This window comes from Scophthalmus maximus, chromosome 1 (genome assembly GCF_022379125.1).
Source record: "Scophthalmus maximus strain ysfricsl-2021 chromosome 1, ASM2237912v1, whole genome shotgun sequence".
Taxonomy (NCBI): domain Eukaryota; kingdom Metazoa; phylum Chordata; class Actinopteri; order Pleuronectiformes; family Scophthalmidae; genus Scophthalmus; species Scophthalmus maximus.
In genome coordinates, this window is record NC_061515.1 from 16,501,315 (window position 1) to 16,517,661 (window position 16,347).

The following is a 16,347-nucleotide window of genomic DNA, read 5'->3' on the forward strand; positions in this document are numbered from 1 at the left end:
AACTAAAGGCTTATAATACAACAACACAGCAGTGGCACAATATAATCTTAAAAAAACACGGTAAACAAGGTGTAAATGCAGCGCATTCTCTTGAAAAAAATGTAAATGAGGTGAACAAGTGCAGAGGAAACCGTATTGAGAGTGAAATCAAAAGACTGGAAAAGGAAAAGGGCGGCGACGAAAAAAAAAAAAAAAGAGTAACTCTGGAAAAAGCAAGAGAATGGATCTGCATCTCATTTGGGACGGGCCAGGGGACTAATGAACTACCTCATCGCTTACCCCCCTAACCCGTCGCCCCTTCGCCCTGTTGTGTCCCTACCGCACCGAATAGGGTGAGGTAAGAGGGCAATGGGGCCCAGACACACAGGAAGCGCAGTGTAAACAACAAGCACTGACTCCACGCCAGACCAGGCCCTGCATGTGTGTTTAGAGACCAAAGTTTTCATTAGATGTGCTTTCGACTGAGAACTACAAGTTTAAATGGGAACTGAGAATAAAGAGTTATGCATGCAAAATGCATCCAAACACCAGCAGTTTAGGATTTACTTTGTATGCTATAATGTGATGACAAAATGAAAAAGTTAAGGAACAATTATCACCACAATTTTTCCAGATCATGTTGCTCATTTGGCTGATTAACGATCCAAAACCCAAAGGGATTTTGGTCATAGATAAGGGCTGTAACTAAAGGATATCTTCACTAACAAATCTCAAACTTGCTGGCTATTTCTTGTTTAATCCATATTCCATAAAAAATACTGATAATACTTCAATATCCCAGAGGCAAAGCTGATTCAAACAACTACTTTTGTTAGACCAACACTAAATCTAGAGATTATCACTTTATTCACACATGGGCCGCATTCTCACATTTTCTCATAATTGAGAGGCTGAAACTATGGAATATTTGGCATTTTTATTTTTAAAAAAAGAAATGGCAAATACTTAATCAATTATAAAATAGTTTCATTTGTCTTCTTTGGATTCTTTCAACACTAATCATCTCAGTGTGTGCTGCACCGACAACAAGCGCCGCTAATCTAAACTATAGCTGCAGCTCCCCGGGGACCCCGCATTTGTCACCAACATGCCCCAGTATGAACGAGTAAGTATCCGAGACAGCCTTGCCAGCTGGTGTGAGAAAGTGTCAAGAGCCGCCAAAATCAAGGCTTTCTCTGTGACATCAGAGGATGTGGTTGAGTTTCTGGGCCGCACAAGCTGCCATTCATAGCTGGAAGCAGTATATCGGCATGCCAGCCAGTTGCTCCAGGCAACCTGCTTCATGTCCCCTTTGGGGATTTGGGAAGTGACAACACGATCTAATTCTAATTGGTATCAACGGTTGTGGGTGGGGGTGTTTGGGTGTTCTGGACCAATTCTTGTCAGACTAGGATGTAGCCCATTTGCACTGGTGTTGGAAGAATTTGATCTTTCGTAATTGTGTTTGTGACGGGGCCCCATCCAATCTAAAACTAATACAATCATGCCCAAATCATTTGACTAGAAGAACAATGCTTCACTGAGCCTTCAAAGGTCAAGATTTATGACTAACCATTTAGTTACAAGGAAATAAATAAATGAATAATAGGACGTCTTCTGCAACATTGGATGTAAAAAGTGCATACAATGGACTGTGGTCAGCCAGGTAAGCACTCTCAAAGGTTTTCTGACTGGTCCTTAATGACACTGGCAAAGACCTCAGTCTCTAATTCCTCTATGAATTTTGCATCTGTGGCAGTCTGTTTGAATGTGTGTGTTCTTGTCTGAGGTAACTCGCAGTGCTGTCGCAGTGCTGTCTCTCGTCACCTTGTTCCAAAATGGTTATTTTTGTGAACATTACCTATAGCAAAAATTCATCGCTAAGCAGTAATCTTGTGACTGTTCAACATACAATTATACCCAACAGTTATCATTAGCTGGATCTTTGACTCCCAACACAAAAACCCACGGGGACTCTGCTGTAAACAGGGTCCAATCATGGGTTTCACGAACACCGGTGACAAAGAGGCAAACATCCAATCCCACCTACTCCCTTAGTAATGAGGTTCCAATAAGGATTCAACAAGTTTTTGAATAATGCAATTTCTAAGAAATCAGGCACCAGAACTGAAAGAACCGGCAAAATGGGTCGAAAAGTAACTCCAGATGACATATGGTACACCTGCCAGGGAATGTTTAGGAAGAGCAGGATATGTTGTATTACATTTGCTGAACAGGAAGTGTTCTAATATCACCAGACAGGTCTGGTGACTGGAACTTTCAGACGGCCAGAGAGCACAGAGCAGACACGTCTGGGGATATTTTCAGACTCGATGGAGGTGGCAGGAACAAGCCACACGGTCCAAATCAAGACTTCCCTCCCCTTGTCCCTCCAGTGTCCCACAAAGAGGGGCGGTACAGCTGACTGATAATACATTTAGGCTACAGCACTGCAGTACTGCACCGCCCTTAACATGCGCCACAGTTGAGACCGAAAGGCAGAATGGGGTTAGGTGAAACAGGTTTAGATTTCAAGTAGCACGTGTCTAAATTTATTGGACCTCTCGTGTTGGAAGTAAGAATAGCGTATTTCTTTTGCATTCTGTCACTTTCTTACAGCATCTAGAACCAAATATAGGCCTCGATAATTTTGTTTTCATGTCTTGTGCTGCATTTTGTATGTGATGGTTTTAGAGCAGAGCCCTTGAATTGTTTTATGTATGAATAAACATCTTTCCCAGATTTGTTTATTTGAACTAATTATGCATACCAATTATCATTTGGGTTTAGTCATGCTTTGATGCAGAGAACAAATTGATTATGAATGTGTTTTGTCTTGGAACCAGGTTGCCTGTTTCCTCCCGTTTCCGGTCTTTGTGCCAAGCTAAGTGAACCAGACTGCCGCTGAATTGACTGGGGGACAGGTTTTTTGGCTTTCATCAAATCCATCCATTCATCGCCATTTTAAAGCTTACCATTCGAGGGCTGCGTGGGGGCAGGAGCCAATCCAAGCTGACACTGGGCGAGACGTGGGGTACAACACTGGACAGCCCAACCTATCCTATCACGGCGCTGACACAAAATGGAAGCAAACTCACATTCACACCTACAAAGTCGCCATTTAACCTTAGCTACATGTTTGTCGGAGGAAACTGGTGTACTGGGGGACAACCCACACAGACATCAGGGGAACATGCAAACTTCACACAGAAAGGCCCTGTCCAAACCAGCACCCTCATGCCGAACCACTAACCCACTGAGACATCCCTTTCACCACATAACTTTCCTTTAGGCAATAACACTAATCACTTATTATCTAATAATCGGGGCTCTGCTACCAGCTTTTAGTCCTGCAGCTGACAGCAAATTAGAGGTGGTCTTTACCAAGTACAGCTGAATGATCAACTGTATTATGTATCAAAGGCTATTGTTACAAGACAAGACAATACAATAAGTCATTCTTCAAACACATTATCCAAAAGTCTCTCTGGCCCATTTTCATTTACAAAAACTGTGCACCCTTAAGACATTTGTATAATGTTGGACTGATCATTGACAAGGTAAGACCACACAAACCTTCCCCAGGTTATTTGAGCCACCACGTGGGTCAAACAAGTTAGATTTGATTCAGGGGTAGGCAAGTTCAATATTGATTATTAATCCAATATTAATTTAAAAAATGTTTACTTTACATAGTGAACACAGGCTCAGAATCGCTATCTCATTGTCACAAAAGGTTGACCAAAGCTTACAAATGCAAACACGAACCGTGGCAACATGCATGTATTGACAGTAGCCGTTTCCTGGTAGAATACTGCAGAGACAGCGAGTGCTGTTAAATGGGAAGGCTCTCCACATTATTTGCCTTTCCTGAGTGCTGGGTTTGATTCACCTCCATTCACTTATGAGAGGTCAATGTCTGGGCAGTGTGATTTACACCATTTGGGTGCTACCGAGTGGATCAACAGTGACGTGATGCCTCCTCTATGAGGACAGTCCTGGATAAGGCAATGCCGTTAGTTTGTTTTTTCTAGCCTTTTTTTTTCTGCTCGTCTTGCCTTCCTCCTGTCTCGTTCCATTTTTACTTTGTAGGTTCAGTTCCCTCTCTGGACTATCTTAAACTAACAGGACAGTTGGTTTCTGCCAAAAGGAATGCTTCACATTCTGATTCTTGACACAAACATTCTATATGGTTAGTGCATTAAGGGCCCTATATAACACAAAATGTGAGCATACTCATGCATTCAGTGCACTCATTTTTGGCTCTGTATTGTGTATATTGGATTTGAAATGAAACAATGACTCAGTATGCAGTATTAATGCCAACTTGCTGCTTTAAACTTAAGGAATTTCAAACTCACATTGTGTGAACAGTAAAGGAATTGTAGCCCCAGCATAATGTAACAGTGAAAAATAAAAATATACAATTCAGTTCTGAAAAACCTGTTCATACCAACATGTGGACACACTCTTGAAGCAGCAACTCGATTATTAAACCTCAGTGTTTTCATTTTAGATCTAGTGTGATGGAACACAGAAAAGCCAAAAACAGCTGAAAATGTGTCACAGCCTAAAAGCAGACCTTTGCACCACAGTGCTGGCGTGACTTCAGTCAGTCCTTTGTGACTCAGATGTTACTGTTCAATTCTCATCTCTCTCTTAACTTCATAGGGCTGAATGAGAGCTTTGAACACATCTGAACATGTGGAGACTGAAAAGCCCAGAGTCTCCTACAGCAGCAAGTAGTTTAGAGGAATAACATATGAATCTACACACCGAAGGAAAAGTAATATCGTGAGTGTTAACTGTTTTCTCAGTTTACTACTTAATCCATTGTAGCAACAACATCTTAAAAAGGCAACACGGATTAAAATGTCTTGAAAAAGCCATTTGATTGATGAAGTAATCTGTGATCATAGCCATCTATGATGAGTTAAAGGGATTATAAAAGGAGACCACACACAGGTTGGTCTCTTTTCTGTGTGCACCACCCAGTTATGTTCAAATTACATTAATTAACAGCAAGAAAAGCATGAAAAATATTATGTTGTAACATTATTTTTCCCTTTCCTTTAAGTTCTGACTTGAAGCTTCAAATTGTCCATGCCACTGGACAGCACATTACAAGAGAACACTGGCATAACACAACCTATTGCTTTACCTATACAAAAGGTTTAGGATTCTACTGTATAAAATCATTGTCATTGTCCATTACATTTCTTTTTAATACATATGTGTCAACTAATATATTGTCATCTGTAATTTTTTTACTTGGTCACCAAAATATTGGCCGGGCTAATTTATTTAAATTGATATCCATATAGTGTTACAGAGGTTTCCAACATAATTGCATCGCCACAAACACAACCGTGGAGGTAAATACTCAACATGACACATTGCCCGATGATACACTTTACACACGAGTGGTTTAACGTGTTTCACATCTCATGAAAACACACAGGACACCACCACCACCACACTGTTCACAACACAATGCTCAAAAGCAGTGTCCTCGCCTCTGTTGTTATCAGCCTGCATCATGAGGCGGTGCGTCTAGGAGTTGCTCACGGGATCCTTGCCAATGCCAATATGCCAAAAAAGCAGCTCTCTCCAAAAACAGGGCCACGGTTGCACGTATTCCCCTGATTACATAACGACTCCTGCGGCTGAGGAAGTGTAGCCGACTGATCCGGTTCACTACAGGATCAACTACAGGAGCTGGTGGATCCTCTCTCGTCACACAATAGACGAGGACTACGCAAGGATCCGTCTCCCTGTCAGTCCTCTGAGGCTCTTTACCTTCAATATGGCTGCTGTTAAGCAGCTTGTATTTTTTTTTTTTTGTTGTTGCTTAAAACACTTGGCTCTCTATCTCATTAGAATTTTAAAGCATCACCTCAGCATCTCATACACTCTGTAGCTCCAGTAACTGGCAGACACATTCACCCAAAATGCACGTGAATATCCCAGAGGAGGTGAATCACAAGGAGGGGGAAAATAAAAGTTTCCATTCATCTCAGTTTATCTGTTCAGGTGCGGAAATTAAAGAAGACAACCAAACAGAGCCGAGTGTCAAAACTAGTGGCAAGAAGCGAGGAAGAAAGCCTGCATGAAGAAAAGAGGGATTTAGAAGATCTTCTCCAAAAGTCCTGACGGCAGACTTTCACAGTGCTGGGCCTGGCCCTCGGCTGCTCCGGTACAAGGGCATCTGGTTCACAACCAAGGCGGATCAAGTGAGCTCTCATTAGTGGCTGGATTTCAACAAAAGAAGGGAAAGTTTCTGCATCGCCGTTTTAGGGTTTAAATATCTCGCTGAAGAATGTTTTATATTTACAACCTACAGCCAATGCTCCCCCTTCCCCTTTGATAAAAGAGTGTCGTGTCCCGGTATCATGGAGGAATAGATTTTCCTCCAGAGCAACGTTGTGAGGTTTAAACAATAACCTGAAGGTCATCCTGATTTGATACAGATGTGGAAAAACCGTGGATCAGAGGCCTGGAGTTAGTGTCGCAGCTCGTTGGTTAATAACGGAGAAATAAAAGAACGAAAGAAAGCTAGAAACACACTGAACATCACAAACAAGTAGGCCTGTCATGATAACTAACTTTTTGTTGCACGATATATGGCCCCAGAAATTATTGCCATAAACAATACTATCGTCGTTTTAAGACCGTTTTTTGATACTGAATCATGTGTGCTTGCTCGTTGCCGCGTGCAGGTCCGAAACGATTTGTGTTGCTGCTGAGAGAAATGTGATCCAAAGTTTAGACTTGCGTTTAGGCCACAGACGAAACAAGCAATAAGCAACAAGAAAAACATATTTTATAGACCAAAGGAGTAATTGATTAATCATACGACGGGAACAGGTGAGAGGACAGAAGCAGCCAAAACTTGCTGGTCTGTTGTTGACATTCATTCGCATGTCAACAAACACGCATTTAGACACAATGGCTGTTATTGAGGTCCAAAAAAAATGACGGATGTTATCGTACAATAAGTCGATAATCTAACTATCGCGAAAGGCCTACGAACAAGAGGCCTGACGTGTGATGACAGCTTCTCCCGGCTTCATTAAGCATATTATACAGAACATGGCCGTGTCAAGAAACTCTATTCTGATTCCCATGGATCAGGGTGGAGCTGCTTCATACGGAGCCAAGACCAAACCGACATCCCTCCATGAAGCCCCCCATGTCTGCAGGAAGGAAGTTTTCTGTTGTCAGAGGGGAGGTCACATTGTGAGTCCCCTTCGATTTCCATTTCCAGAAAACGGGCAACGTGTTAACACGCAATGCTCCGGCGTGCAGCCTGGAACATTCGACACAAGGCAGGTCGTCCCGCAGAGACCGGCTTTACTGGAAGGTTTCCAACATGGCTATTACATCACGTCTCAGACTGGATGTTGTTCATGACTGAGGGAGTCGACGCCACACTTGGCCTTGAACTGCATCACATACTTTGTCATTGCACATATAGAACCTGCAACTGAGCGGGTCTCTCTATGCTGCTCCTGAGATGATCTCATTACAAATGCATCTTTTGCAGCATCTGCACCATCTGTGCATCTACGACTGGAATTCTTACTCACTGGAATCGGGAAAACATCCTGTAGTTGCTGAGAGGGATGGCAGACCGCCCGGGACCGCATCATGTCAGTAGTGAGGGTAAACATAACATAGGGGGGGAATAGGGGAGATTACCTCGTGTAACGCAAATTGCGTTATAGGCTATTATAACGCTGGCGTCGGAAAGAAATCACAGCATTCAATTTTGAGATGGAAGACATTTAGCAGTCAGCTGATGGTCAAGCCGGTGGGTTTGGTTTTTTTTGCATTAATCATCAAGAGGTGTGAGTGACAATTAATAAAACATCCTCATCACCTCGCAGATGATTCCAAAACCTGTCTGCGGGCTTTGAGGTGTGAAAGCTCGCGGACGGCGACAAAAGTTGCCTTTGCCTTCGTCATTTGCGGACCGTCTCCTTCCCCGCACCCCCTGACGGACTACTCATAATTCATAATTCATCCGACGACCATACGTCCATGTCCTCTCGTCGCTTTACCGCTTCACCGCCACTGCAACCCCGCATTACAGCGGTTCTAAAGTTGACACCGGGGGATGTGCAATGACAAAAGCACACAAAAAGAAGAAGAAGAAGAAGAAAAAAGAGACAAATCAATCTCTGAGGTAAACTGGTAACCACTCACATGTGGCCCCTGCATTTCCATCCATGTCGGCGGCGGCGGCGCACTCCTCGCCCTCGCGTCTTTTGTTCATTCAAACGCGCGACTTCGGGCTCTTCCTCTGCGGCACTCCTCTCATTCCTCAGGGGCAGAATGTAAGGGGGGGGGGGGGGTGGAAAAACTTGCTCCGAGTCACTCCAGCTGCACCCGGTGTCCTGGACGCACCGGGCAGGAAACCCTTTTTTTTCTTCCCGAGAGCAGAAATAAGACCCAGCAATAAATAAATGAATAATAATAATAATAATAGAAAGCAGGGCCAGAAGCAGCCAGTCGCTGCTGCTGCTCCTCTTCGCAGAAGTTAGATAAAAAATGTAGGGATATTAAAGCAAAGGGAGGAGGAGTGAGGGAAGCTTGTCCCTCCCCGACTCTCCACAGCTGATGCTCTGCTCGTGCGTAATGCGCGTAATGCGTAATGTCCCTCGCTGGTCTGCGGACTCGGACTGTACCATTACCAAAAGAAAAGAAAAAAGGGGGGGTAGGTGGCTGTTTTTCTTACCACACTTCGTTAAATAATACTTTGTTTCATCAAGTTATGTGAAGCAATCATGGTTAGTGTTACATTTCAATAAAGCTTCATTATAATTTAGTGGCTAAAACAAATACATTCACATGTAGGAAACATTGGGCTTCGTAGTGTGGAAACTTCTCGGCTCACCCTCCTCTAGAAACTGCAATGGGCAGTTCGGTTCACACGTCCACTAGAAAGCCTCAGACTTCTCGGTGGGGGGGGCACACACCTTTGATTTTGTGCATAACTTGTGTTATGTTCGACAGTTTCTCACTGCTCACTGTCACTGTCAGGTGGAAACGCAGAGAGGGTGTGATGGCGATTTAAAGAGGAATTCTGTTGAAAACAAACTATTTCTGTTCAGATAACCTGAGACTGCATTAACTGTTCAGTGCAGTCAAAACCAAAACAGGATTTTACATTTTTATTTGGGCAAATCATTTGATTTTTATAAAACAATTCAATTTGCTCTCCAGAATTCCTATTGCATGTCTTTGTATTTCTGTAAGCAGCATACATCCATGAATCTCTGCCATCTAAATGTAAAAAAGGACAAAGGACAGTTTCCAAACTTAATAGGGTGCCAAAGCATCATAAAAAGGGAAGGAGAAAAAAACTAGTCCACACAGTAAATATTGGTAACCTTCCAAAGACACGTTGACTCAACGTTTAAGGTCTTTGCTGGGGGCCAGACAAGTTTTTAGGATTTTATGTCAAAAACTTTGGGGAGTTTGTAAACTATCTGAATAAAGAAACCAGGAAAAGAAATTGATTCTCCTCAACTTTTAAATAAATCTGCTATTGCCCTGTTTCTACAAGACTGATCCGAAAAATGTAAGAGAAGAAAGTGAAACATCTACAATTTGGGGGTTCTCTTTCAACATTCACTGCTTTTAAAGTATGTTAGGTCAGCCGCCTCGCTACAACTTGTATACAACCACGGTATCTAATGTTAATTTGTTGGAATTCATAGGTTGTACATGCATGTAATTTCAGCGCACAAAGAACTCTAGATTGTCCTGTCAGCCTGGTTGTTGTTTTAGGATGATGCATATCTGACTATTACTCCACCTAAAATAGAGCTACTAAAATCATTCACTCAGCTTTTTTCAATCAGAGGAAACATTAAACCAGTTCAAAACTGGTTTCCTAAAAACGGATTGTAGTTACGTAACAGTCTTAAGGAGGCCAGAGTGTCTTCCCATCGACCACCTGTGGATCTCTCTTTAGAGCATCTGCCGAGGTGGGGGCTGGGCCAGGGGCCGATCGGCACGCTTGAGAGGGAACACCCCGTCAAAGGGACTCCAGTGGGGCTCTTTTGTGCAGCTGTTGAGCCCCGTTCACCCCAAACCCCCAAGAGCCACCTGTCACTGCAACTGGAAAGTGGGGGATGCCGAAGGTGGTGGGGGTTGGGTGTGTTGTAGTGTGTGTGTGTGTGTGTGTGTGTGTGTGTGTGTGTGTGTGTGCGAGGTTGGTTGATTTTCATGTATCAAGAATACATGAAATGTTTTGCACATTAAGCGTTACACAGAAACCATTTTTCTGTCTTACATCAACGTTACCAGAGCCTCATGGCCTAGACAGATTATTGAGCCTTTATTACACTTTTTCATGTGACAGAAAAAGTTCAACTCATACAACATTTCTGCCTCATAACAGGAAATTATCGAAATAAATTCTGAATAATTTCATATATAAATAAAAAAATCCATATCATTGCGTAGGTTACTTAGTATAGGCATCCTTGAATTATTCTGTTCTGAGGTAAAAAATAGAAAGACAAGAATACAAGAATGGAAATATTGTGTCTACTGAAGAAAACCACGAATCAGATCATACTTGTTTTCCCCTCCACACTCTACTTTGTATCCTTAGGAGAGAAAATAAAGGGAAAAAGAAGTTCAAAACAAACACTAAATAATTAATTTGTTGGACACGAAAATCACATTTATAACTTCCTGTTTTGTATTTGCAATAAAAAAAATATGTTGGAGAGTCAACATAATGATTCAGAAGTAATAAAAACAGAGTTCCATACTCTTGAAGTGCTCTGTGGATGCATGTTTTTTAAATCTTTTGTGTTAGCCTGCTCAGCCAAGTATTGGAACCTTCTGATCCTTTCATCCTTTCATTCTCAGCTCTATAGCGAGCTCTGGATCCGACACACGTGCACACACTTGTACGTGAACACCTGTGCACACAGGCACACACACAAAAAACTACTTTCTAGAGGAAAAATACTGAGTGGTGCATAGATTTTCAGATTGTTGAGAAATAGGGGCTCTTAAATGCACTTGATATTTGCAGGCTAAAATTATATGCCACATTAATTTTCACAGACAAATCAATCAAGATGATTCATTTATTTTATTTCCAAGAAGCCACACGATCTAACACAGGACATCCTCTTGCCATAATTTAAATTTTGAAACTGTAATATTGATTTAACTTAATGTAGACTGGATAGGAGTAATAGAAATATATATATATATATCAAATTTAGAGTCTCCTTATACTTTACATTGTACAAAACACAAGGTAAAGTTGCCTTTTTTAAGAACGTATATAACAGACAAACCAGCCGTCTGATAGGAAAATTAAAGGGCCGGGGATAAACGCATTCCTGAAAGTCAGGAGGCGTGTGTCCATTTATTTCACGTTCTGCACCACGCTGTGCTAATGGCCCATTCAAAGTAAGGCGGATATGCAGACAGGAGAAAATTACCCAGTTGTCCTCCCTCAGATGTTTTTTAAATGTTGCATGTCATGAAAGTCTGCAGGTTTCGACTGCTACTGTAGACACACACACATAGGTTCACTCTCACAAGTTCCGTGAGCAGCCCGTGAAGATGTGACCTCTATGCGCACAGGAAGTGTGTGTCCGACCGCGTCTCTCTCCATCCCTGAGTGCTCAAGAAAGGACTTGATTTTGGGGCTGCAGCTGCACACACACTCACACTCACACGCACACACACACACACACACACACACACACACGCACGCACACACACACACACACACACACAGATCTCATTAAAGTGCACTGATCGCCAGTTCATGCATTGAAATAGGGAAATGAACAGAGCGCACTAGGAATAGGACAGAAGAAGAAAATATTACTAGTAAGAGGACATGATTGCATCAGTAAACTTCCTGTAACCATTAGTAACTAGAAACAATGAAGCAGAGGAGAAGAGCTCAAAGGGATAAAAGAAGATGAAGTTGAGATCCAGTAACAAACGACACGGTACAACTGATACCGCAAAAGAAGAGAGAGCTACTGATGAGAGCCTATATCTATAGGAAGATAGCCCTGTGAAGCCTGTGTTGTCTCTTTCCTCCCTCCTTGAGTAGTGGGTTGTTTGAGCAGGAACTAACGGGGACCCCTGCTCCTGAAAGGGACAAGGTACAGTCCAACAGTAAGAACAACAAAAAAGACCCCCGAGAACTCACAGAGTCCTGGAAGTAATGTGACTTGATTTACATACAAAAAGAAGTAAGCTTTCCTGTTTTCCTAATCTGTTTTAGTAGGATTCAAAGGCAGCTCTTTTGGAAAAAAGTTATCACAAAGGGTTATTGCACTTAAAGGTCATCCAGACAGCAACCTCTTCAATATGAATATGCCAAGTCAATCAAATCCCATTATCTCAGAGACGCTGTTTAACCTGCTGATATATTTATTTAGTTTGTCAAGGAATAGGGCTTGAAGCAGCTTATATGTATATGATGTGTAATATCATATCACAGCAAATTGTCTGCAAATAATAATCCCATACCGGCACTACACAAGGGTCTGGGAATCACCAATGCCAGTTGACTTTAGCCTCTGGGGAGCATGAATGTTTGCGAAAAAATGTCCCCCCCAAAATAAGCATCCAATAGTTGCCGAGCTATTTCAGCCACACTCCTGCAGCATGAAAGCAGAATTAGTGATTTTAGAATCTGCTCAAAAAAAAAAAAATCACAGAAGCCACCAAATTACAACAGCAAGAGCTCTAGCCGTGGTTGATGTCCCTGCTTCACTTTCTATTCCAAGGAACACGGTCACCACCACCACCACCACCGGCAGTGAGTCGAGAGGTCAGCTACTGTGAATGGCAAGGGCAACCCTCCGCCTCGTAATGAAATAACAATAGCAGGAATGTTCAGAATGTCCCCAAGAGAACATAGACCCAGCCTATGTTATAGACTTCTGAATAAACTATATCTGCCTTTAGCAAGCGGTGGCATTTTGGGCAGCAGGGTATGCTGATGTAAAGTTAATTCACTGTGATGGATTTAGTGCAGAAAAATGTTTGCTCGCACCAACGTAAGCTGTCGCATTAAAAACACATTCTGCCAGGACCGTATTCACCAGATCTTCAGAGCCGAGGTCGGTGAGCAGTTCTGGTCTGGTTTCAGAAAGTGACACTATTTTCGTTATCGACTCAGCAGGGTCAGGCGTTGGCGTCACTCGTAGGGGGGCCTGTAGATCCAAATCATTTATGACCGTGTTGTCTTTTGTTTTCCTGTGGCGTGATTGAATCAGCCGCCACATCACATGTCACACCGAGAAAATATATTTTTATGTGTGTGAGCGCAAGCAGAGAGGTGTAGGGAGAGATAGAGTGTGGGAGAGTTGCCTGTTTCTTTGTGTGTCTCTCTTGGGGGGGGGGGGGCCGTTTGGTTTGAATCATCTGAATTTAGTCTGCCTGTCGTTGTGGGCCAGAGTCGGGGGGTCTTGCTTGCGTTACAAGTTTCACATCCAATAGTCTTGTAATTTGCATGTTTTAGATACAGTATGGTTGGACCTGTGGCTCCATTGTATTGTGACAGAGCGAGGCAAACACGGGATTCTACACTTTGCAAACAATCCTCAACAACCAAAAAAACGTTATACAATAAATTTCAAAGGCCGAAAAGAGCTCAACTTTGCGAGAAAATTAAATAGAAAATCAAGAGTCTGAAGATTTTTCCTGTTTACTTACTTGCAAAATGTTCACTTTTCTATCAAAGGTCATTGGCAAATCCAAAACAAAGCAACAGGGTCCGAGGTCACCCAATAAATGACATAATCAGTCTTTGTTCGTGGATTTGTCGGGTCTATTTTAAAGTTCAGTTACTCTTAACTCTTTTCCATATGGCACACAATAAAGACGGGAGTTGACACAGCCCGCCACCCCTAATAAACGCCTTACACCCCCCCCCCCCCGGTCTCTCCGCCAACAGGTGGCATTACCCACAGGCTCAGTTCACCGTCTTCCATGAGGAATGTCATTCCGCAGCAGTATGTCCCAAACAGCAGAGAGCCTAGCAGACCATGACGTAATGGCCCGAAAACGTGCCATCAGTCAGAAGAGGGGGCCAAAACACGTGTAGTTGGCTCCTCTCTCTCCGCTAGCCCCCTGGGGGCCCCTATCTATTCTCCTTTTCCTCATCTCCCTCCCTCCCTCCCTCCCTCCCTCTCTCTCTCTCTCTCACCCCCAGCCCCTCCACCTCCCTTCTGCTCCACCGCACTCCCTGTTTATGAGTGCATGAATCGCTCCATTTCACTAGACCCAACTCGGCCCACTATACCAATCCCACTACTGCTTCAATAATAGAAGCCCCCGCTCCTTCTGCTTTCATTTCCATGACAACCCACAATGAGAGAGAGGGGGAGAGAGAGATAGAAGGAGAGGGAGGGAAGGGGGGGGGGGGGGGGGGGGGGGGGGGGGGGGGGGGGGGGGGGCGTGAATGAGCGGGTGGGAGTGCTTTCCCTTGACCCCTGGTTCCATTTGTAAGGAGGGAACCCTTCACAACAACAGCCCGAGTTTCAGTAAGGTTAAACTGACCAATCGAGAGAGCAGCAGCAGCAGCAGCATGCAGCTCAGTCATCACATGTTGGGGACCCTTGAGTTGCAAAGGAGCACGTTAACGTAATGTTGTGATTGCGCTTTTCAAAAGTGACCTTACGGGGGAAAAGAAAGGGGAAGGGGGAAATACGCAAAAAAGTCTAGTACGGGGGATGCAGTGAAGGAGCTATATGTTGTGTCAGCATGCTGAAATGTTCACAGTGACGATGCCAACATGCTGATGTTTATTATGCTTATAATTAGTAGGAGTATTAGCAGTTAGTTTAGCATATTGGATTAAAATTTTATACCAGAGTAAATGCTGAATGCTTAATTACAATAAAAAACTAAGATAATGTTGGAAAAGTCACCAAAGTTGTTGTGATTCTTCCTATTGCGAGTGTGAATGTGTTTTCCACATTTTTAAGCAATCCACCCAACGGTTGTGAAGATATTTCTCTGACAGAGAATAGAGAATGTGTCCTTTTCCAAAGGGTTAAATATAGTACGTTTTATTTCATGCAAGGAATAGACAGCATTTACTACCTTCAAAGTCAAAGTGATTCTTTTACCATTTGAAAGGTCCCATCAATGCCAAAGGTCACTCCGCTGTGATGGAAATGGGTGATTGAGTGTCGTACAGGATGGATGGGTGACAGAAACATTCAGAGGGACACAAACAGACCAGAGATAAAGAGTGGGTGAAAGGTCCCAAGGTCAAGCCTCAGATTTGTGGCACACACGTAAACGCACACATGCTTACACATGTGTACGTATGCAATCATGCACACACAGACATAAGATTAATCTTTTAATTCAACTCCCTCTGGATTATAGCCAGGATTAATTATATACCCCCCCACCCCCAGATCTGTTGATGGAGTATTTTTGTCCAGCTGTAACCATTGTTGTCGTCGTCTAATTCAAGCTGCGAATTATAAGATAGTCTTTTTTTCATGCCTTTTGTCTAAAGTGTCTGTGAGGTAATCACAGACTGACTTATACCATCCATATACAGGTCAGAATGATAACACAGCAAAGTGTCATCATCACCCGGGGGGGTGGCAGCAATGCAGAAAATGTGCTCATAATGTGCCACGTGATCCTGTTTCACACTTCTACTCGACTGTAAAACTGTGAGCTGATCTGTGCATGCATGTGTGTGTGTGCACCTGCAGGCATGTAGGCACGTGAGTGTACACTCGACACAGACCTCACTAGCGAGATCTTGAATACATTTGTATTCAATATGCGCTTTGAAATTATGGTGCACTCAATGTAAGAGATGCGGTTTACTCTTCAGAGCAGAATCAAACAAAAAAAAAGGTCTGAGGCATGCTGCGACACCACTGCTGTGTTTTTAATGAAGACCTGCAGGAAGAGGTCTCATTTTTTTTCCCCTGGTGCATGTGAGCACAAGTTCAGTCCGGGACAGTGGGGAAAGACCTGTCCCATGGGAGCTGGCAAGGAAGAGGGTGAGCTCACTAATCCCAGAGGTTCTGGGCCTCCCAGTGTGACATCCTCAACCCCCCCCCCCCCCCCCCCCCCCCCCCCCCGCAAGACTTTGCCCAAATCCCGCTGACAGCAGCCTTCATTGTTTGCCTATCGGTGGCTTAGCTCCATCACCACACAGAGCAGAGAGGGAGAGATTAATTATAGACGGAGGAACACAATACAAATATGATTTCATTACACCCCACGATTCCACTGAAAATATGCGGAAAACGAGAGAATGGGACTATTAATGAAAAATATATTATGATGATGATGATGGCGACAAGAAGATAGATGAAAGGGTTTGGA

General features: G+C 43.2%; 1 protein-coding gene across 5 annotated transcripts in view; it reads right to left on the bottom strand.

Annotated features, from left to right (window-relative positions):
* map7d1a (MAP7 domain containing 1a) overlaps window positions 1–8,606 on the bottom strand; it is a 39,760-nt gene extending 31,154 nt beyond the window's left edge. For all 5 annotated transcript variants that reach the window (XM_035635424.2, XM_035635410.2, XM_035635417.2 and 2 more), the window contains exon 1: window positions 8,188–8,606. In XM_035635424.2, coding sequence (XP_035491317.1) covers window positions 8,188–8,257 — 70 coding nt within the window. In that variant the 5' untranslated portion in view covers window positions 8,258–8,606. The remainder of the gene's footprint in view (window positions 1–8,187) is intronic.
* Window positions 8,607–16,347: the final 7,741 nt, after the last annotated feature.